General features: G+C 42.6%; 1 protein-coding gene across 1 annotated transcript in view; it reads left to right on the forward strand.

Moving 5' to 3' along the window:
* FAF1 (Fas associated factor 1) overlaps positions 1 to 22,709 on the forward strand; it is a 387,465-nt gene that overhangs the window by 113,445 nt on the left and 251,311 nt on the right. The window contains exon 6 of the mRNA XM_081087160.1: positions 10,022 to 10,113. Within this exon, the coding sequence (XP_080943286.1) occupies positions 10,022 to 10,113 (92 nt within the window). The remainder of the gene's footprint in view (positions 1 to 10,021; positions 10,114 to 22,709) is intronic.

The following is a 22,709-nucleotide window of genomic DNA, read 5'->3' on the forward strand; positions in this document are numbered from 1 at the left end:
TCATACATGGTGTATATATGTATGCCAAGTATTGATTATAAAACAAAGATAATAGGAAAAATTTTAATTGTGAAAATTTTAAATGGAATTATTTCTTTTTTGTTGTTTATTTGGATAGTGGCAGGGGAAAGGAATGAATGATATTTAAAGATTTCTAAAAAATGTTGCAATTGCTCTAGCCGGTGTGGGTCGGTTGGGCATTGTCCCTTGCACTGAATGATTGCTGATTTGATTCCAAGTCAGGGCACATGTCCAGATTGCAGGCTTGATTCCTGGTAGGGGACATGCCAGAAACAGCCGATAATCAATGTTTCTCTCTCTCCCTCTATCTTCCCCTCTCTCTAAAAGTCAATAAAATAATATATATATTTAAAATGTGTTATAATTTTAATGTAGTAGTTGCTATTCTTGAAGATCCAGTAGCAGCCTTAGGTATAAAATATTTCACACACTTCTTTTTCTGACAGAGAGAGGAGAGGGATTGAAAGAAATGAGTTAACTTTGAAGTTTTAGATGTTTAAAGCGGAAATAATTGTCTATTTTTTCAAATTATTTACTGAGCTGATATTTCAGTATCCAGGCACAAACTTAGAATCTTCAACTTTTGATTCATTTCTTCTTTGTCAATGGCTTTTGATAGACATTGTGGTTATAAATATATATGAGTTCACTCAATATATGGAGATGTTGAATATTTCAAGTTATTTACAGGAATTTCGTGTTGTCAATCCTGTCTAATAAAAGACAAATAGGGTAATTGACTGTACCTTCGCTATGCTTCCCATTGGCTAATCAGGGTGATATGCAAATTAACTGCCAAGAAAGATGGCGGTTAACCGCCAACAAAGATGGCGGTAAATTTGCATACGTAGGCGCAATGATTGGGGGTGAAAGGAGAAGGATAGAAGAACAGTGATCGGAAACCCAGGCGGCAGGCAAGAGCCGGGTGGCAGGGCACCCGGCTTTGCCTAGGGCCGCCTTTGCCCTGCCCCCCGGCCCTGGATCAGAGAACCGGGGCGCCTTTGCCCGTCCCCAGCCAGTGCTCGGGATTGGAAAGTTGGGCCGCAGGCAAGGCGGCACCCCTGGGACCCAGGAGCCGCCTTGCCTGTGACCCGTGATCCTGATCGCGAAGGCTTGGAGTCTGCTCCTGCCCGGGGCCTGCGAAGGCTTGGAGGTGGCTCCGGCCAGAACAGACACGGACAGGGACAGAGGGCTGGCCTGTAGCCTCCGCAGCTGAGCGCAGGCCCGGAGAGGAGACAGTGGGCCTGCCTCCCGCAGAAGCAGCGCGGGTCCCTTCCGCCTCCCACGGAATCTGCACGAGTCCCTCCATGCTCCAGCAGAAGTGGCGTGACTCCCTCTCACCTCCCACGGAATCAGCGCGGCTCCCTCCTGCCTCTGGTGGAAGCAGCACAACTCTGGGCGGTGCACTGCCTTTCCTGCCAGCTCCCGCGGAAGCAGTGGGCAGCCTACTGCACAATATTGTGCAATGGGCTACTAGTATATTTATACATTTAGGTACAAAGTTAGTGACATACTATATTAGGGGTCAGCAAACTTTTTCTGTACTGTCAAGTCATAAATATTTTAGGCTTTGTGGGCCATACAGTCTCTGTTGCACCTACTCAGTTCTGCTGTCATAGTATGAAGGCAGCCATAGGCTGTATGTAAGCATGACTGTGTTCTAATAAATCTTTATTTATGGACACAGAAATTTGAAATTTATGTAACTTCACAGGTCATGAAATACTCTTCTTTTGAATTTTCTTCAGCCATTTAAAAATGTAAAAACCATTCTTAACTCACTGGCCATACAAAAACAAGCAGTGGGCCAGATTTGTCTCAGAGGCCATTCTTTAACTCTGGTGCTGTATGATTATTCTAATTGAAACGTATATTTTAAAAAAAAAAGTGCTGAGAATTGGAAACAATTAGGCAAAAATAAAACGACAGATGCATTAGTTTGCACAGCTATATCGTTTATTCATTCATTTACTAAGAAACCTATGGATATGATCAGTCTTGAATGGTATTTTTAGTAGTTTGTGAAGAGAAAGGCAATCATTTTGCAGATGTCCTTAAAACTATATGTTCTCATATTTGAAGATAGTCTTTGTTACCAATAAAATTTTCATTTACTTATGTCTATGTACACTTTTCTGTAGGTGATTTCTGCTATTCCTATGACATTAATTTTCTAATTGCTCCCAAATTTTTATTTCCAGGTTATACTTCTATGAATTTCCATATCCAAATTGGTAATTCACTCTTTTAATTACATATTTTATTGACATCTTTAACTTACCATGTGTAAAATGGTGCTCTTGATTTTCCTTTCCTGCCATTTCTTCAACAGTCTTCTCCAATAAATGGCAGCACTATATAGCCACTGTTAAATAAAAAAAGTTTGAGCATCAGTCTTTTTCCATTTAAAACAATGCCTAATCCTTTGGTAAGTCCTGTAGAGTCTATCTCCAAAATATATCTTAATCATGGCACTTTCCAGTATTTTTATTGCACTTCCTCATCCAGGCCGTTACCACCTCTTGCCAAGACCAATGTAGTAGCTTCATCGTCTTCCCAGTTTCCTTTCTTTGATTCTTCCCGTGTATTCTTCACACAGTAGCCAGAATGGTCTTTTAAAAACATAGATCGAATTATATAACTCTCCTGTTATAACATAGCTTTTTATTTCTCTTTGAATAAAATTTCGGCTACTAACCCTAGTTTAAAAGGCATTATATTGTACTAGAGGCCTGATGCATGAAAATTCATGCACTGGAGGGGTGGTCCCTCAGCCTGGCCTGCCCCCTCTCACAGTCTGGGAGCCCTTGGGCTAGAGGCAACCCGGTGATCAGGGCAAGGTGATGCCCCATCACACCTCTGCTGCTGCCACTGCCAGCAGCGCAAGTCTTGACCAGCCCTGGTTACCTGATCCTTGGGCAGCCCTGGGCAGCTGGGCAGCCAACATCTGAGGCTTGCCAGTGCCTTGGGCTGGCCCGGGGCAGGGGTGGGGAGGAGGGACTGAGGGGATTGGGGAACTCTGGAGGCAGGCGCATGGAGCGGTCTGGCCTGCTTGGGGGTGGGCCTGGCCTTGCCACGTGCCTGCCGCCCCAGCGGGGCTGAGGGGACTGGGCGCTGCCATCTTGTGGCTGTGGGTGCCACTACCTTCGAGGGTGTGACAGTCAATTAGCATATTCCCTCCTTATTGGCTGTGGGTGCCGCCATCTTTAAGGGCAGTCAATTAGCGTATTCCTTCCTTATTGGCTGTAGGCCCTGCCACCTTTGAGGGCGGTGCAGTCAATGAGCATATTCCCTCCTTATTGGCTGTGGGTGCTGCCATCTTTGCGACGACATGGGGGTCAATTAGCACATTCCCTCTTTATTAGATAGGATTGCCCTAGCCGGTGTGACTCATCCTGTGAACTGAAAGGTCACCCTGGTCAGGATGCAAACAGGAGTCAACCTGTTGATGTTTCTGTCTCGCACTGATATTTCTCTCTCCCTCCCCCTTCTTCTCTCTCTAAAATCAATAAAAAGATATTTGTTTTAAAAAGACACGGTGTTATTTACCTTCTCTTCACCACTACAACTTCATCTTTAGCCTTTTCTACCTTCACTTTTCATGCTGTAGTCATGTAAACTTCCTTTTAATTCTTCTAATAGGTTTAAACTCTTTACATCTTTACCTGACAGATGCTATTCAGCTGCCTGGAATGCTTTACCCTTAATTCTTCACATGATGGTTCTCTTTCACACTTCAAGTCTCAGCCTAAATATTACTTTATTTAACAGAGTTTTGTATAAAATGTGGCTCTTATCTCAGCATTCTTCATCACAACCCCATGAGTAGAAGGGCCATGTCTCTTTCTTTCATATTGTATATCCAGTGCCTGGTATAATAAATATCAAGCAAATGTTCATGGAATAAATGAACAAATAACTTAAAGAGAGTATCCATTTACTTAATCATACCATATGTGGTTTGAGGGGTTAGATTTAGTGGAAAATTTTTGGATGATGGCATGGTAAGAGGATAATAATAACTTGGTCAAGTGTTAAATCTAAGTATTTATCAATAATCACAAAATAAAATAATGAAGGTTAAGGTAAAAATAACTTTCCTATGTTTATATGTGTGTTTTTGGTTTGTTTGCATGTTAACTATTAGCAATAACAGATCAGTTTCAAAAGGACTTAGACATGTTTGACATAAAGATCAGAACTTAAGGCTACTACAGTGTTATTTTTTCAATCCATGGTGGGATGTAAAGTTAATTGAGTGGCTTATAGCCAGACTGGGGTAAAAAGGATAGAAGTTGTCAGAGTGTATTGCAAATAATCAAATTATTTCTTTTTGTTTAACACATAATTATTATGAGTCAAGAGTAAATCTCAATGCCTTTGGAGTAAGTCTGTGCACTTAGTAAGAAGGGCCCACTTGTGGAGAGGTCAAGAATGAATTTCTTATGTTCTTTGCCTGGCTAAGATCAGCTTTCCTCAGGTTTCTCTACTTCCATCTGCAAGGTTAAGAGGAATTCCTAGACATCAACTCTATCTTGCTTTCCAACACATTCAGCCTTGAGATTATTATTTGTTTTAATTCAACCAGGACCAATTTCATTATGCCTTTTCCCACTGTTTATGCCAGTTACTATTGCAAGGAGTCTAAGATTCCCATGTCACCTCTCACTCTGATCTCCAGTCTCTGCACAGCCCATGTCTTTCTCTATTCTTTGTCCTATTAAATGCCCAAGACCTGTGTGCTATGACCTGTGGAACTAACTCATTATTAGCGAAATTCCTTATTGTCAACCTCTTTTCTAAACTTTCCTTTCTCCATCTTTCTCTGACTGAAGTCTATGGTCCTGAGGACACTTTCTCTGTAGCCTTCTCAATGTTAATTGCTTTTCTTTAGCATAAATTATACCACTGGATTAACTGGTAAAATATATAATAGTCCCTCCTTATTAGTGGTCTTGCTTTCTGTAATTTCAATTTCCCAGGGTGAGCCGTGGTTCAAAGATATTAACAGAAAATTTCAGAAATAAACAATTCAAAAGTATGTATATATGTTTAGGGAAAAACAGTACATTCAGGGTTCAATCTGCAGTTTTAGACATCCACTGGGGGTTTTGGAACCTATACCCCATGGATACGGGGAAACTACTATATGTCTTCATTTTTCTCATTTCCACTTTCATACCTTTATTAATACTTCCTCTTTGAAAACTTTCAGCTTTGAATTTCATGTCAAAAAATCATATCACCTACTTGTTGAGGCCATCTCTCTCATTTTCTGATGAATTTTAATTTCTGGCTTACAGTTGCTCTCTGTCCTAATTCTTAGTAATTTAAATATCTTTGTAAATGATTCTTCCAACACCTTGGTTTCCTAGTTCCTTGAACTTCTTTTCTATGAAGATCTTTTTATTTACCCTATATCAGCCATATCTTCCCATGAGCTTATCATTTAATTACAACAATTCTTAAATCTTAATTTCAAGCTTCCACTTTCTTCTCACTCTCTCTTATGTCCCTAGCTCACTTTCTTTAGTATCCTAACACCAACAGTTCTTCAACCCCAGTCATACTTCCAATTCATTGTTTGTACTATCTTTACATGATCATTATATTTTTCATGCCCTCTCCTCCTTTTTTACAGTGGATTAAAGCCCATGGTTAGTCTTATAATCGCTTGTAGGTTCTTGCTTCAAGGATCTTGCTTGACAAAAATCCTTATCTTAGACAAATCCAACTTTTTCTGTTCTGTGTCTCATAAATAAATGTGACTGGAGATAATCATCATGCTGATTGATGTATCTTTAAATTTATGACTATGATCTTCAGATTGCCCCTTAATGCTGCTAGGCTGTCATGTGTATGATTTATCCACATTCTCCTAAATGGCTATTTTATATTTATCCTCTCCCCAGACCTTTAAAACACCTTTCTCCCATTCCCACTCTCCCATTCTCACTTTCTATTTTGTGAAATAGAAAATAAAAGCAATCTCAAGAGAATTTTCACAAGCTCCCAACTTGGTGTTTGTTTACTTACTTGCATCTTATACACATTCTATCCTTTTTTTCCTGGTACTCTCGATCAGTGATTTTCAACTTTTTTTGTCTTATGGAACATATAATTACCAAAATTCTGTAGCACACACATAAAAAATATTTTTGGCCGATCTAACAAAAATAAGGTATAATTTTGATCTACAGAAATAAGTAATAATAGTAATTACCTACCTTTTTTGCTCCAAAGTGACTTTTTAAAGAATCAGGTGCCTATACTTGTATATAAGGATTTCTGGTGCTAAGAATTTAACCAATCAGACACAAGCGTATTATGTGGACATGACCAATAAGATGTAACTCTATTATATGACCTACATATTTATAGTTCAAGATAGGACATTCACACTGAATGCTATTGTCGTGTTGGCTGTTGTCATTTTAAAAAAAATAATATATATATTTATTGATTTCAGAGAAGAAGGAAGAGGGAGAGAGAAATAGAAATAGCAATGATGAGAATCATTGATCTGCTGCCTCCTGCACGCCTCACACTGGGACTCGAGCCTGCAATCTGGGCATATGCCCTGATCAGGTGTTAAGGGCAGTTAGAATACACATGGCTTAATTTAAGTCAGCTGGGATTCAGTGCGAGGGCAAAAGCCACGTCCTGAAGGTGGGACCAGTCAAAGACTGGACACCACTCAGTCTGACTCTCCCGCCCAGTGTTAAGGGGATGGATCTCATGATGTCAAAGGCCCACCTAGATGTGATGTAACTTCCTGTAATTTGAGTATATAATAAATCAGCTTTCGGAGCTGGCTTTCTCTCTCTGCGTGCTCAGTCCCTCCAGAGGGCAGGCACCACACCCAGCCCAAGCTTTTAATCTATTTGATGTCAGTCTTTCTTTATTCTTTAACCCCGAAAGCACCTCCTAGCTTGCTCGAACTGGTTCAAGTCTTCCCCTCCATGCGGGACTCAGAGAGGAGACCACAGCCCCAGCACGCCTGTCATAACCGGGAATCGAACCATGACCTCCTGGTTCAAGGGCTGATGCTCAACCACTGAGCCATGCCAGCTGGGCTGTTGTTATTTTTTTATTTGGTAATCTAAGATGTCAGTGCCCCTGACTAAATAAGTCAGGTATTGCATATTTTAAAAATTCTTGCAGTACACCACTTGGAAATTGCTGCTCTACATGGCCTGTTCAATCTCTTAAGATCAAACCTCCATATTTGCTTTGGATAACATTCTATATCCCTTCTGGCCTATTCAGGGACTTCACTCTTCCCTGACTTTCCTGCATTATCAATATTTTCCTATAAACATGATGTTATTGCTTTCATTTTTCTCTTGATCCCACCTCCCCTTTCAGAAATTACTTCATTTCTCTAGTCCCCTTGATAACAAAACTGCCCCCAAAGAGTTGTCTATATTTGTTGTTTCTAATTCCTTTTTTCTCATTTCTCTTGAGCCCAGTCTAAGCAGATAGCTACTAGTGCTCTTGTCATTATCACCAGTGATCACACTACTAAATTCAGTGGTGATCTTATCCAGTGTCATAGCTTTTACGTATCATCCATATGCGCTGTCAGTTTGATATCTCTAATTTATATCTCCATTCCCTGAATTCCAGGTTGATATATTGAGCTGCTTACTTATCTTCTCCACTTGAATGTTTAATGCACATTTCAAACCTCCATGCCCTAAAAGGAAGTCCTCTGATGCAGTCTTCCCCATTTCAATTGATGACAACTTTTTTCTTAAAATATTTCATTCTAATATCTTTTAGTTCATTATTGATTCCAAACCCATCTCCAGTTTGTCAGGAAACCCTTTTGGTGCTATCTTCAAAATATATCCAGAATCCAACTATCTTGTATCATTTCTACTACCTCACACTGGCATAAGCCATCATCAGCCTTATCTTAGTACTAGAGGCCCAGTACATGACATAAGTGCACTTGGTGGAAGGGCGGTGTCCCTGAGCCTGGCCTTCGCCCTCTCAGTCTAGGACCCCTCGGGGGTGTCCGCCTGCTGCCACTGTGCTCTCCAGCAGTGAGCCCGACTTCTGGCTGAGCAGCGCTCTCCCTGTAGGAGTGCACTGACCACCAGGGAGCAGCTCCTGTGTTGAGCGTCTGCCCCCTGGTGGTCAGTGCACGTCATAGCAACCGTTTGGTCACTTTGCATATTAGGGTTGTATTATATAGGATAGCCTCCTTTGTGCTTCTGCCCTCTGTCAATATCTTTCCCATTTACTTTTCAATATAGCTGACAAAGTGAACCTTTTTATTTTTTGTTAATCCTTACCCGAGAATATTTTTCCATTGATTTTTAGAGAGAGTGGAAGGGTGGGGGTAAGACACAGAGAGAAACAACAGTGTGACATATCGATTATTTGCCTCCCGCATGCACCTCTACCAGGGCCAGGGATTGAGTCTGCAACCAAATTACATGTGAATGGAATTTAACCTGAAACTCTTTAGTCTGTGGGCTGATGCTCTCTCCACTGAGCACACTGGCTACGGCAAAGTGATCCTTTTTAAACCTGTTTCAATCATATCACTCCAATAGCTTCCCATCTTATTCAGAGTAAAAGTCAGAGCCCTTACATTAGCCTAAATGGCTCAACACATTTTCTGTTCCTACTAGCTCTGTTACTTCTCTGACCTGTCTCCTACCAGTGCTTATTTGGCTTCAGTTACATTGGACTACTTCTTCTTTACTAAATAAGCATTTTGCCCAGCTGTTGCCTTTGCCCGAAATATTATTTTCTCTCTATTCTCATGGTTTCCTTAATACCTTCAAGTCTCTACTCAAATGAGAATGACTCTGATCACTCAGTTCAAAGTTACATAACTCCCCATCCCCATATTTTTAACCCCTCCTTCCCTACTTTGTATTTAACAGAAAAAAAAAATCACTTTCTAATACTCAGGTAAGTTATTATTTTATTTATTCCTACTAAAGCAGGAGTGGGGAACGTCCGGCCTGTGGGCCATATAAGGGCCACAAAATCATTTTGTCTGGCCCTGCCAAGGCATTAGGGGTTAATTAAATATTTGACCAAATATAGTAGGCTAATTTTTAAATTGATAATTTTGTATGGCCTGCAAATGATGTTATAAATATCCAAATGGCTCTTGGCAGAAAAAAAAGCTCACCACCCCTGTACTAAAGTTTAAGCTCTATACGATCAGGGGTTTTAGACTGTTCTATCCACTGCTGTATTCTCAGTGTTTAGATAATCAGTGTGGCACAGAGGCAACTGTTGAATAAATGTGTATGTCCTGGGTTATGATGTAAAGATATAAAATGTGTTTCTTAATTGTATTGCTGTCAAAAAATGCAGTACATTAGCAGGTATTTGTCATCAAGTTGTGAGTTTGAAAGGTATGCAGTTTTAAGAAATTTAGTGAAATGTTGTATGATTATCAAGATAGTAGATGAGATGTAGCCCAAGAGCAATTTATTCACTTCAGACAGTGTGCTTTAACCAAAATTCTCTGAAGTAAGAGTTAAGTGACTTAAGTGATATAAATAACACTTAGTAAAGGACCTCATCTAAGTCATTTCATCTCTCAGGCTGCAGCTCCTCATCTGTGAAATCATTGGGTTGAGGTGCTCTCTGATCTTTTCTAGGACTAGTGATCTCTGAAAACCTACACTGCTAATTTTTGCTATAACAGTCCTAGAATGAAATGCATATTAGTTGCAAGGATATACTTCTTCAATGAAGGCATCGATGAGCCTTAACTGTGTTCTTATCTATTTATGTCACTTCATGAGCTAAAGAATTTGTATTTTATTTTAACATTCATATTCATGCTAATTTATGATATGCATGGGAGAAACAAGGTTATTTGGGTTCAGTAGTTCTGCATTATCGTATTAGGAAATTTTCAAAAGAAGAAAAGTCAAACTACAATATTGACAGTTTTTCAAGAACTGTAGGAAAAAGTTAACAATGCACAATTAACAGGCATTTTTGTTTTTTCCTTTTTCAGACGGTCTTAAAATCACTACATTTGCCAAAAAACAACAGTCTCTATGTTCTTACACCAGACTTACCACCACCTTCATCATCTAGTCATGCTAGGTAAGGTATTTACTTTTTTTGTTAATCTGAAATGAAAAATTTGATTGTTAATAACATTGCTTTAAGCCAGGGGTCCTCAAACTTTTTAAACAGTGGGCCAGTTCACTGTCCCTCAAGACCATTGGAGGGCCGGACCAGAGTTTAAAAAAAAACTATGAACAAATTCCTATGCACACTGCACATATCTTATTTTGAAGTAAAAAAACAAAACGGGAACAAATACAGTATTTGTATTTGCATGTGGCCCGCGAGCCGTAGTTTGAGGACCCCTGCTTTAAGCTATATATAAATATAAAATCAAAATCTTGTTGAAGCTCTAACTTACTGACAGTTATTAAGTATATAAATTTTTAAGTTATATGGTTTAGATAGTTTATTTGATTTTAGTAGTGGCACCTTTTTTCCAAAGAAAATCTTTAGCAAAACTTCATTATGTAAAAAATAGTCAAAAATGTTATTTATCTGTTTGAAAAGGGGTGCATGTACCTTTTCAAATTAGTGTTTTTGTTTTCTATGGATAAATATCCAGAAATGGTATTGCTGGATAGTATAGCAACTGTTTTATTAATTTAAAAAAATATTTTTATTGATTTCAGAGAGGAAGGGAGAGGGAAGAGAATAAGTAAATGGAATTCCAGTCTATCCCATGGCTAAAGAAGGCATACCTTTAAGAAAATTCATTGGGCTCTGCAGAATACAGCTTGAAAAGCACTGATATAATTTTTTTATATTGCTGATATTATTTTCTCCCAAAATTACTGTGCTCTGGAAGGCAACTTAGGCTAAATGATTATATATTTACTTACTTATCAAAAACTATGTCAAAAGATCAGATATAGAGTTAATTTTTTAGATTCCCGTCCACCCCCTCCATCCCCCCCCCCCCCACTCCCCAACCCCCACTACCTCAGTCTTCTTCCCTTTGGCAACCGTTAGCTTGTTCTTTATATCTATGGATCTGTTTCTGTTTTGTTTTATGTATTAATTTGTTTTGTTTTTGTAGATTCCACATATAAGTGAAATCATACAGTATTTGTCTTTCTCTGTATGACTTACCTCACTTAGCATAACATCCTCTAGGTCCATCTATGTTGTCGCAAATGGCAAGATTTCCTTCTTTTTTTATTGCTGAATAATACATATATACCAAATCTTTATCCATTCATCTATCGATGGACACCTAGGTTGCTTCCATATCTTGGCTAGTACTAGTAATGTTGGAATGAATAGGGGTGCATGTACCTTTTCAAATTAGTGTTTTTGTTTTCTTTGGATAAATATCCAGAAATGGTATTGCTGGATAGTATAGCAACTGTTTTATTAATTTAAAAAATATATATTTTTATTGATTTAAGAGAGGAAGGGAGAGGGAGAAAGAGATAGAAACATCAATGATGAGAGAGAGTCATTGGCTGCCTCCTGCACACCTCACACTGGGGATTGAGCCCACAACTCAGGCACATGCCCTGACCAGGAATTGAACCGTGACTTCCTGCTTCAACTGAGCCATGCCGGCTGGGCTCTATTTTTAATATTTTAAATTAAATTTTAAACAGGAATCTCCAGACTGTTTTTCATACCGCAGTAATTTTTTTTTATTGTTTAAAGTATTACATATAGTATTACATATGTCTCCTTTCCCCCCATTGACCTCCCCCTTCCACTCCCACCCCCCAGCACATGCCCTCACCCCCCTAGTGTCTGTGTCTATTGGGTTATGCTTATATGCATGCATTCAAGTCCTTTCCATACCACAGTAATTTATAGTCCCACCCAGTGTATGACACTTCCCTTTTTTTCACATCCTCGTCAGCATTTGTTATTTGTGGATTTATTAATGATAGCCATTCTGACTGATATGAGATATCTTGCTGTGGTTTTAATTTGCATTGCCTTGATGATTAGTGATGTTGAGCATCTTTTTAGTATGTCTGTTAGCTGTTTGTATGTCCTCTTTAGAGAAATGTCTATTCATATCCGCTGCCTATTTTTTAAATTACATTGTTTATTTTTTTGATGTTTAGTTGTATGAGTTGCTTATATCTTTTGGATATTAACCCCTTATCAGATATATGATTTGCAAATATTTTTTCTCCCATTCAGTAGGCTGGCTTTTCATTTTGTTGATGCTTTCCTTTGCTATGCAAAGCTTTTTTTATTTTAATACAGTTCCCTTTTGTTTATTTTTTTCTTTTGTTACTCTTGCTTGAGGAGACATATCTAAAAGGATATTGCTAAGATGGATGTCAAAGAGATTACTATCTATGTTTTCTTCGAGGAGTTTTATGGTTTTAGGTCTTACATTTAAGTCTTTAATCTATTTTGAGTTTTTATGTTTGCTTTTTTTAATATGGTACAAGAAAGTGGCCCAATTGCATTTTTTTGCATGTGTCTGTTCTGGTTTTCCAACGCTACTTATTGAAGAGATGATCTTTAATCGTATATCCTTGCCACCTTTGTTGTAGATTATTTGACCATTTAAGCAAGGATTTATTTTTGGGCTTTCTATTCTATATTTCATTGATCTGTATACTTGCTTTTATACCAGGATGATACCATTTTATTATTCTAGCTTTGTAGTATAGTTTTATATCAGAGAGTTTAATATCTCCCACTTTGTTCTTTTTCAAAATGTCTTTGTCTACTGGGATCTTTTGTGGTTCCATATAAATTTTAGGATCAGTTCTAATTCTGAGAAGAATGCCATTGGCATATTAACAGGGATATTGGTATATATTTGTATAGGTAGTATGGACATTTTAACAATATTAATCCTCCCAATCTGTGAGCAAGGTATATCCTTTTATATATTTGTATCTCTTCAGTTTCTTTCTTTAGTGTCTTATAGTTTTCAGAGTACTGATCTTTCACCTCTTTGGTTAAATTTATTCTTAGTTACTTTGTGGTTATAAATGAGATAGTTTTCTTCTGATTGTTTGTTATTGTATAGAAATGCAATAGGTATCTGTGTTCTGAAACTTTATTGAATTCATTTATTAGTTTGACTAATTTTTTGGTGGAGTCTTTAGGGTTTTCTCTATATAGTATCACTTCATCGACAAATAATGAGAGTGTTACTTCCTCTTTTCCAGTTTGTATGCCTTTTATTTTATTTTTTGTCTTTTTGTCTGATTGCTGTGGCCAGGACTTTCAAAACTGTTTTGAGTAGAAGTGGTGATAGTGGGCAACCTTGTCTTGTTTCTGATATTAGAGGAAAAGCTTTTAGCTATTCACCATTGAATATATTAGGTGTAGCTTTGCCATATAGAGCGTTTATTATGTTGAGGTATGTTTCTTTTATACTTCGTTGAGAGGTTTTATAATAAAAGGAGCTTGAATTTTGTCAAATGCTTTTTCTGCATCTATTGAGGTGATCATATGGTTCTTATCCTTTATTTTGTTAATGTGATGTATCCTCTTGATCGATTTACAGATGTTGAGCCATCCTTACATCCTTGGGATAAATCCCACTTGGTCATGGTGTATAGTCCTTTTAATGTATTGTTGAATCTATTTTGATAATATTTTGTTGTAAATTTTTGTATGTATGTTCATCAAGGATATTGGCCTGCATTTTTCTTAGATATAAAATTTTTATTAAGATTTTCTTTCTATTTGGAATAGAGGATCTCATTCTTTCTTCAGTTTTCACAGTGAAACTGAGTACATTATAGAATGAGAGAATTATTGTAATGTTTAATTATATATTGTATTATTATGCCAGATGAAGCAAAACTGATCTAAAGTGAATAATTATGCTAGTATTAGAGTCATAATTTTTGTGAGTACAATCTTATTCCAGAACTATGTTTAAGTTGTTTTAGATCTTTATAATATTTATACACATTTTCTTTTTTAATAAAACTTGGTGATTTTGTGTGGTAGAGAGACATGTATCCCTAAACTTTGAGTATTGTCAAATTTTTACCACCATCTATCAAATATCTTTATTATTTATGTAGTGGAAGGAAAACAGTTCTGTTTTTCTCTACTGCAGTGCTCATAGAACACTTCTGGCCTCAAAATTTATTTTGTTTGTTTCACACAGCAGGCAGTTCTTCAACACCCACTCAGTCCCACAGGGCTGGCCCCCACATCAGCCAGCAATTGCAAGTCTAGGTTGTCACCTGTGTTTTTGACCAACTGGCTATAATTGGAGGTTCATATAACCTCCATTTTGGGTATGATAATTTGCTAGAACAGCTCGCCAAACTCAGACATGTTCTCTACTCACTATTTTTGATTTATTAAAAAGCGCATGCATGTGTGCTTATTGATTTTAGAAAGAGGGGGAGAGAGAAACATCAGTGATGAGAGAGAATCATTGATCGGCTGCCTCCTGCACACCCCCTACTGGGGGTTGAGCTCGCAAACTGAGCATGTGCTCTGATCGGGAATTTAAATCTGTGACCTTCTTGTTCATGGGTTGACACTCTACCACTGAGCCACACTGGCTGGGCAAAAAACAAAAAAAAAGCATATTTTAAAGGATGCAAATGACCAGCCAGATGAAGAAATAAATAGCAAACTCTACCAAATCATTCAGCTGGGGTTTTCTAGGGAGGCTTTATTACATAGGCATGATTGACTAAACCATTGGCTATTAGTGATTAACTCAATCTCTTGCCCCTCTTCCCTCCTCATAGGTGGGGAAGAAGGGGATGCAGATAGCATCTTATCACAAGTTTGGTTCCCCTATTAACCCCCATTCTGAAGGGTTTTCTAAAAGTCACCTTATTAACAAACTCAGGTGTGGATGAAAGGGAATTATTATGAATAACAAAAAACTCCTTGCTCCTTTCACCTTTATCACTCTTATCACTTAAAAAATTCCAAGGGTTTTAGGAGCTCTGTGTGGGGAAAAAGACCAAATAGAAATTACTCAACTGCAGAAAATTAAATCTAATGTAATTGTATTTGGTAGTCTGTTAATAGTTTGTTTTAGGTTAAGAATTTAAAGATTTCTTGGGTTGCTCCGTATCCTCTATGCTCAATGGTATACTAGTGGGAGGTTGAATTTGCATACTATTACAAATAGCCAAACAGTATTTGTGGTTCTAGGTTAGTTAACAATGTAATTAATCACTGTCATTCAATATGTAACCCACATAATTATAGCAGATTAGAGATATTATTGATTATTATCTATTACTTTCCAGTAATGTGGTTAAATGGATTTATCAAAAAGTCTTCCTGGGCTAATGGAAGTGTTCATTGCCATTTGGCTGACCTTTGTTTGATTGCCTATCACTCAATCCCTAGGCAAGCAGGAGCCTACAATGCCTCTGAAATGTAATGTTTGTTGGAAAATGTGTCTTCACGTAGCACTTAAGTAGTCTTTTCTAGTTGACTTTATAGATTTTTACCAAGATATAATGATGTTGTTTCCTGAATTGGAACAATAAGAAAGACAGAAAAATTCAAAGTGGAACAAAAGACATAAAAAACTGGGATAGCCAGGTGGTGGGAGGAGGGGCATTTAGAATTTCCTGCTAATGAAAAAGTCATATTAATGAATATTTAATTAAAATATAACTAAAAAGTCAAGGTATATTTATTTTAGTGTGTTAATATATCTTTCTATAAAACTAGAGATTATCTTTGCGTGTGTGTGAGGTATACCTTAAATTCTGATTTCAGAGGAGACTATTAAAAACACATAAAACTTATGCAGAATCTTAAAGGCTAATGATAATAATTACTTCTAATTTGTGATTTTAATTTTGTGTTTTACTAAATAAAAATATTTTTAGGCATCTTAACTGTATAGTGAAGTCCAAAAGCAATTTCTGATTGAGTTATATATACAGCCCATCAGGTTACCAAATATGGTAGACGGATAAAATTGCTGTGTGATAAACTTTATGACTTAATTTGATATTTTTGTTATAATTGGTGAATTAATAGAAAACTTATAACTTATAACCTAATTTATAATCTAAAAAGGAGAAAATAAAAGGTAATTTTGATTTTTAGTGTTATATTTGAGAATAGACAAATGAATGGAAGAGCTCTGAAATTGGTAGAGGAAAATAGGAAAGTTTATGCACATATTATCCCATCCATTTTTTAATATCAGATTTGGGATTAAAAAAGAAAACACCTCACCCAAGGATATGCTTTTTTTTGTTTTGTTTTGTTTTTTCTTATCTTAGAGAGAGTGGTAGGGGGAGAGAGAGAAAAAGAAAGAAAGAGAAAGAAACGATGTGAGAGTGAAACATCAATTAGTTGTCTCCCATATATGCCCCACCCTGGGATGGGTGCAATCTAGATATGTACCCTATTGAGTTTTATATATATACTAGAGGCCCAGTGCACAAAAATTTGTGCACTCGTGGGGGGGGGGGGGAGAGGGGGGTCCCTCAGCCAGGCCTCTGCCCTCTCGCAGTCTGGGACCCCTCAGGGGATGACCACCTGCTGGCTTAGGCTCGCTCCCTGGGGGATTGTGCCTAAGATGGCAATCAGACATCCCTTTGGCAGTCCGGCAGCCCTCGGAGGATGTCCACTTGCCAGCGGGGAGCAGGCCTAAACTGCAGTCGGACATCCTTAGCGCTGCTAAGGAGGCAGGAGAGGCTCCCACCACCACCACTGTACTGGCAGCCATCAGCCTGGCTTGTGGCTGAGCAGAGCTCCTCCCATGTGAGAGTGACCTGACCACCAGAGGGCAGCTCCTGCATTGAGCATCTGCTCCCTGGTGGTCAGTGTGTGTCATAGTGACCAGTCATTCCCAGTCCTTCTGCTGTTGGGGTCAATTTGCATATTACCCTTTTACTATATAGGATAGAGGCCTGGTGCACGGGTGGGGACCGGCTGGTTTGCCCTGAAGCGTGTCCCGGATCAGGGTAGGGGTCCCCACTGGGGTGCCTGGCCAGCCTGGATGAGGGGCTGATGGCTGTTTTCAGGCTGCCCGCACCCCCTTCAGGGTGGGGGTCCCCACTGGGGTGCCTGGCCAGTCTGGATGAGGGGCTGAGGGCTGTTTTCAGGCAGGCCAAGCCTGCAACCAAAGCTCCCAGTCTCTCCTTTTTTTCTTTCCTTTTTTTTATTCTGGGATTTATTTACCTTCTGTAACTGAAACTTTGTTGTGGCTCCAGCTCCAAGGCTGGCTGGCTGAAAGCAGGTATCTGGGGTTTGTTTAGCTTCTATAATTGCAACATTGTTGCATCCGGAGCTCAGAGCTGGGCCGCGGCAGGCGGGGAACCTAGGCTTCCTCCATCACTGGAGCAAGCAAGCCTCATGTTCGCTTCAGCTGCGTGGCTGCCGGCCGCCATCTTGGTTGGCAGTTAGTTTGTATATCCTGCTGATTAGCCAATGGGAAGCATAGCGGAGGTGTGGTTAATTACCATGTTTGTCTATTATTAGATAGGATAGCCCATCATGTTAGCAACTGGAAATCGAATCTGCAACCTTTTGGTGTACGGAACTACACTCCAACCAATTGAGCCACTTGGGCAGGGCCAGATTTGGAATTTTTTTAAAAAACGGTATATTTTATTTAAGTGTTTGGTTTGATATTTAATTGGTTTTATTGTTTTATTTCTCTGAGATGAGTCAGTGGATGTTGGAACATGAAAGGAAGTTGGATAATAAACTGCCTATCAATTGCAATGCAGAACTGTGATGAAGTCTTGCTGTTATATTCTAGCATTCCAGTTCCACTGCAATGACAAACATTAGGTTCTTTCTTTATAAAACACCAGTTTCTCTAAACAGACTAGGTGGCATTGGTATTATAGTGTCACTCTTAAAATTTATTATAACAAAATCACTAAAGTAATCCTATCCTATCTAATAAAAGATAAACATGGTAATTAGCTGTACAACCGCTACCCTTCCCATTGGCTAATCAGCAAGATATGCAAATTAACCGCCAGCCAAGATGGTGACCAATTTGCATACTGCAGGCAGGGTGGGACAGTGCCAACTGCCAGCTCGCCTCCATCCGGGGCTAGTGGCAGAGGTCCCCGCCCTCATCTGGCCCTCCCACGGGGGACCCGGGACTGGCGGGTGGGACTGCGGGGTGATCAGGCACCTGCCCCGCCCTCATCCGGCCCTCCGGCGGAGAACTGGGGTTGGCGGGTGGGACCCTGCCAATCAGGCACTGCCCCGCCCTCATCCGGTCCTCCCGTGGGGGACCTGGGGTTGGTGGGTGGGACCTCGGTGATCGGGTATCCACCCCGGTATCCCCTGTGTGAAGGGACCCGGGGGGGCCTGGGGGGCAGCAGCGATTGGCCGGCCAGTGCCACCCAACCCGGGGTGGGTAGGTCGTGGGCATGCCTGGCAGCCTCCGTCAGTGCCTCAAGCCCCAGCAGCAGCAGCAGCAGCAGCAGCAGCAGCGGCGGCGGCAATGGCAGTAGCGGTGGCGGTAGTGCCCGTGACCTGCCCGCCCAGGTGTGAGTGGCCACAAGCAGGCAGTGCGTTCCATCAGCCGCTGCCCGGCGCACATGCATGCAGGTGAAGTCACCAGCGCCTGCTTTCCCACAGGCCTGAGGCTCTCAGGCCTGTGGGACAGCAGGTGCTGTGAGCTGGTGATCCCAAAGGCCTGATAGCCCAGCAGTGGAAGGAGTGTTGGGACTGGGGAATGGTGAGCGGGCAGAACATGGCCTGATTGGGCCAGTCGCTATGACACCCACTGTAGCCAGCACACCGCCTGATCAGGGGGTGGGGCCAGCAGCCAACCTCGCAGCCCCTCCCCCTGCAGCCTTCCCCTGATCAGACTCTCCCATCCACATCAAGAGCAGGGCTCACAGAGCCGGGACCCTTCCTGGCAGCCCCGAGTCCCTGGGGTTGATAATTCTGATGGCCCTGCCCAGAGAGTAGAGGTGCCTGAGGGGCAGGGACAGGGACCACAGGCCTCCAGGGAGCACTGCAGAGTTGGCAATGAGAGGAGAGGGCCTGTGAAGGGGGAGAAGGTGAAGCCAGTGGACATCAGCCCAGAATCCAGCACTTCCCCTCCAGAGGCAGCAGGACCTAAACCCAGAACCCCAGCCCGAATTGGAAGAGCCTGAGAGAGCTTCAGGAAGCTCTGTGCAAAGCTGCACATTGAGAACGAGAGACTTAGTGAGGCCCTGACCCAGACCACGCTGCAGCTGGCGCAGCTCAAGGTGAAGCTGGAGCGCGCCATGCAGAGGCAAGAACGCTTTGCAGAGAGGCCGGCCCTCCTGGAGCTGGCGAGATTTGAGTGCAGGGCCCTGGAGTGCAAGGCCGCTGAACTGGAAGAGGAGCTGAAGGGCCTGTCCAATCTCCGAGCTGACAACCAGTGCATCAAGGATGAGAATGTGGCCCTGATCTGCGTCATCAGCAAACTGTACAAGTGACACCGGAGGACTTGCCCCTGCACCCGCATTTATACAGCTGCTTTTGCCACATGCACCCCTTCCCTGTGTGAACATGAGTGACAGGGCTGTTGAGGAGTCTCTGAGAAGCCATAACCTTCCTTGAGATCTCCAGGTTAGGAGGGAAGGACAGAGCCCCCAGGAGCCAAGGGGGCCATCTGAGTCCAGGATGGAGACAGGAGGCTGAGCCAGGTAGGGGGACCAGGGCTGCAGGCAGGACCAGAAAGGAACTGGGGACCAGGAAGTGCTAAGACTAGTAGCCAGGACCAGAGTGGTCACCCAGAAGTCCCCTCTCACGTGTGCTGCCACCAGTCACCCCTCCAGCCCCTGAGCAGGGATCCTAGAATGTGCCAAGCATCCTGCTGGCCTGGACCAGGTGAGCCTGTATATAGGGTCCATGTGCAATAGGAAGGGATGTCTTCTATTTTTTGCTGCCCCCTTCCCATCGTTGTCCCGGGCATGGGGAGAAGGTGTTTTTCAGACATAGCACAGGCACCACAAGTAAAAGTTGTGAAGTTGCCAAAAAAAAAAAAACAGGCTGGCTGGCCAAATACCCCCTCTCTTCCCACCACCCCCACCCCCCGCCAGGCCCGCCCTTGATTAACCTGCCCCACCACAATAGGCCCACAGCCCCTCCCCGTGGCTGTCTGCCCCTGATTGCACCCCCCCACCCCAAGAGGGGGCAGGACTGGGCGGCCAACTTCCTGCAGCCCCTCCCCAGGCCGGCCCCACCCCTGCTCCCCCACCGCAATCAGGGGCAGGGCTGGCTGGCCAACCACCCATGGCTCCTACCCCAGGTCACTGGCCCCAGTCGCCACCCCCAACCCATTTGGGGGGTGGCTGCCCAGCCCACCAACCACAGCCCCTCCCCAAGGCCAACCCCTCCCCCAATCAGCCCCCCAACCCCAATCAGGCTGGCGAGGGGGGGGCAGTTGGGAGCAATCAGGCTGGTGGCAGGGGGGAGTTGGGGGCAAACAGGCTGGCAGGGGAGGAAGTTGGGGGGATTCAGGGTGGCAGTTGGGGGTGATCAGGCTGGCAGAGTGGTTAGGGCCAATCAGGCAGGCAGGCAGGCAGGTGAGTGGTTAAGAGCCAGTGGTCCTGAATTGCGAGAGGGATGTCAGACTACTGGTGCAGGATCGGGCCTAAACCAGTAGTCTGACATCCCCCAAGGAGTCCCAGATTGGAGAGGGTGCAGGCCAGGCTGAGGGACCCCCCCTCCCCAGTGCACGAATTTCGTGCACCGGGCCTCTTGTCTATATAATAAAGAGCCAGGGTTGTAACAACTGAAGGCTCGACCAGACGGGGTGCCCCGACCCAGCACTGACTGTCTAGGGGGCTATGGATCAGGGCCAGAGAGAGGCATGAGGAGAGAGAGGCAGGGTCTGATCTGTAGCCTCTGTGGCAGCCATTGATCAGAACTTGCCTCTCTTTCTCTCCCAGCCTGGCCAACAGCCACACCTCCATTTCTCTCCAGGCCCCCACTGGGCTGCTGATCAGCCCCGCCTTTCTGATCAGGCCCCATTAATAGGCCCAGAGATGCTGACTGGCGTAGAAACTGACCAATCAGAACCAAATCTGGGTCAACTGTGAGGAGCCAATGGCTGCCTAGGAGGCAGAGCTTTTGACACTGACTGGCATAGAAACTGACCAATCAGAACCAAATTGGCTGGCAGAGGATGACAGTTGGGGGTGAGATCAGGCGTGCAGGGGAGGGCAGTTGGGAGCGAGATCAGGCCGGCAGGGGAGGGCAGTTGGGGGCAACCAGGCTGGCAGGGGAGGGAAGTTGGGGGCGAGATCAGGATGGCTGAGGAGGGCAGTTGGGGGCAAGATCAGGACGGCAAGGAAGGGCAATTAGGGGTGATCAGGCAGGCAGAGGCAGTTGGGGGTGAGATCAGGCCTGCAGGGGAGGGCAGTTAGGGGCAATCAGGCAGGCAGGCAGAGAGGTTAGGGGTGACCAGGCAGGCAGGCCGAGGCAGTTACGGGCAATCAGGCAGGCAGGCAGGCAGAGAGGTTAGGGGCGATCAGGCAGGCAGGCAGAGGGGTTGGGGCAATTAGGCAGTTTAGTGGTTAGGAGTCAGCAGTCCCAGATTGTGAAAGGGGTGTCCAACCAGTGGTTGGACATCCCTGAGGAGTCCCCGATTGGAGTGGGTTCAGGCTGGGCTGAGGGAATCCCCTGCCTCCGCGCATGAATTTTGTGCATTGGGCCTCTAGTATAATAGACTAATATGCAAATTAGCCGGGACACCGTAACGTCATGACCGAAAAGCAGGGACCTGAGACTGCATGGCGCTGGCTGGGGCGAGGTACCTCAGACCGTGCCCCCTGCCCCATGGGGATTGATGGTGGGCTTCAGGCCATGCCCCCCACCCGGGAGGGCTTGATGGGAGACCTCAGGCTGCGCCCCCACCTGGCGAGGCTTGACAGGGGACCTGAGACTGTGCCCCCTACCTGGCACCAGGCCGGGAGACCTGAGGCTGTGCCCCTGCCCAGAGGGGCTTGATGGGTGGGGCCGGCCAGGTCTGGGTCTCACCCAATGGGGGTGGGGCCAGCCGGGTCCGGGTCTCCTGTGTTTTCGAAGCGCATGCAGGTGGTGGGCAAGGACTTAACTCTAGGTCCCACGGCGCGCCTCAGACTCTGACAGGAGGGAGATTTTCATATACATTTTACTAGTTTTCTTTCATCTCTGACACTTCTATTAAAGAGAAAGGGCAAATAGCAATATTAAAATATTTCCTCTAATTAATTCCCTTTTAATGTGCACGAATTTCGTGCACTGGGCCACTAGTATGATTATAACTTATTTCTCTAGACAAAAAACATCACACTATAATGAGAATTTTGGATTGCAGCCCCAGTTTGGCTAAGGATTTTTTTGGTTTTGTTTATAAAATGGGAAGCATTGTTTTTAGTTGGGTGGTTGTAAAAACTTTGTAAACAGGAGTGGTACATGAAATGCGAAAGCAGAAATTACAAAGAAATATAATTCAAATGACTTATTTATGCTAGTAAATACCAATAGTAATCCTTTTTATTCAACTCTTACTTGATTTGTATAACAACCCTGCAAGGATGCAGGCCGATTATGATACTTCTATTTTATAGATGAGGAAATTGAAGTGTTTAAACAAAGAGTTTTGGAGATTGTTCAAAATCAACAGTAAATACTGACTCTGAAGTGTCCATCTGACTCTCCATCTTCTATAGCTTTCAAATTCTTGACAGAAATATGCAAATCTTTATTCCAAAGATTCCTACTTTTCTGGA

This window comes from Myotis nattereri, assembly GCF_964212035.1.
Source record: "Myotis nattereri genome assembly, chromosome: 3".
Taxonomy (NCBI): Eukaryota; Metazoa; Chordata; class Mammalia; order Chiroptera; family Vespertilionidae; genus Myotis; species Myotis nattereri.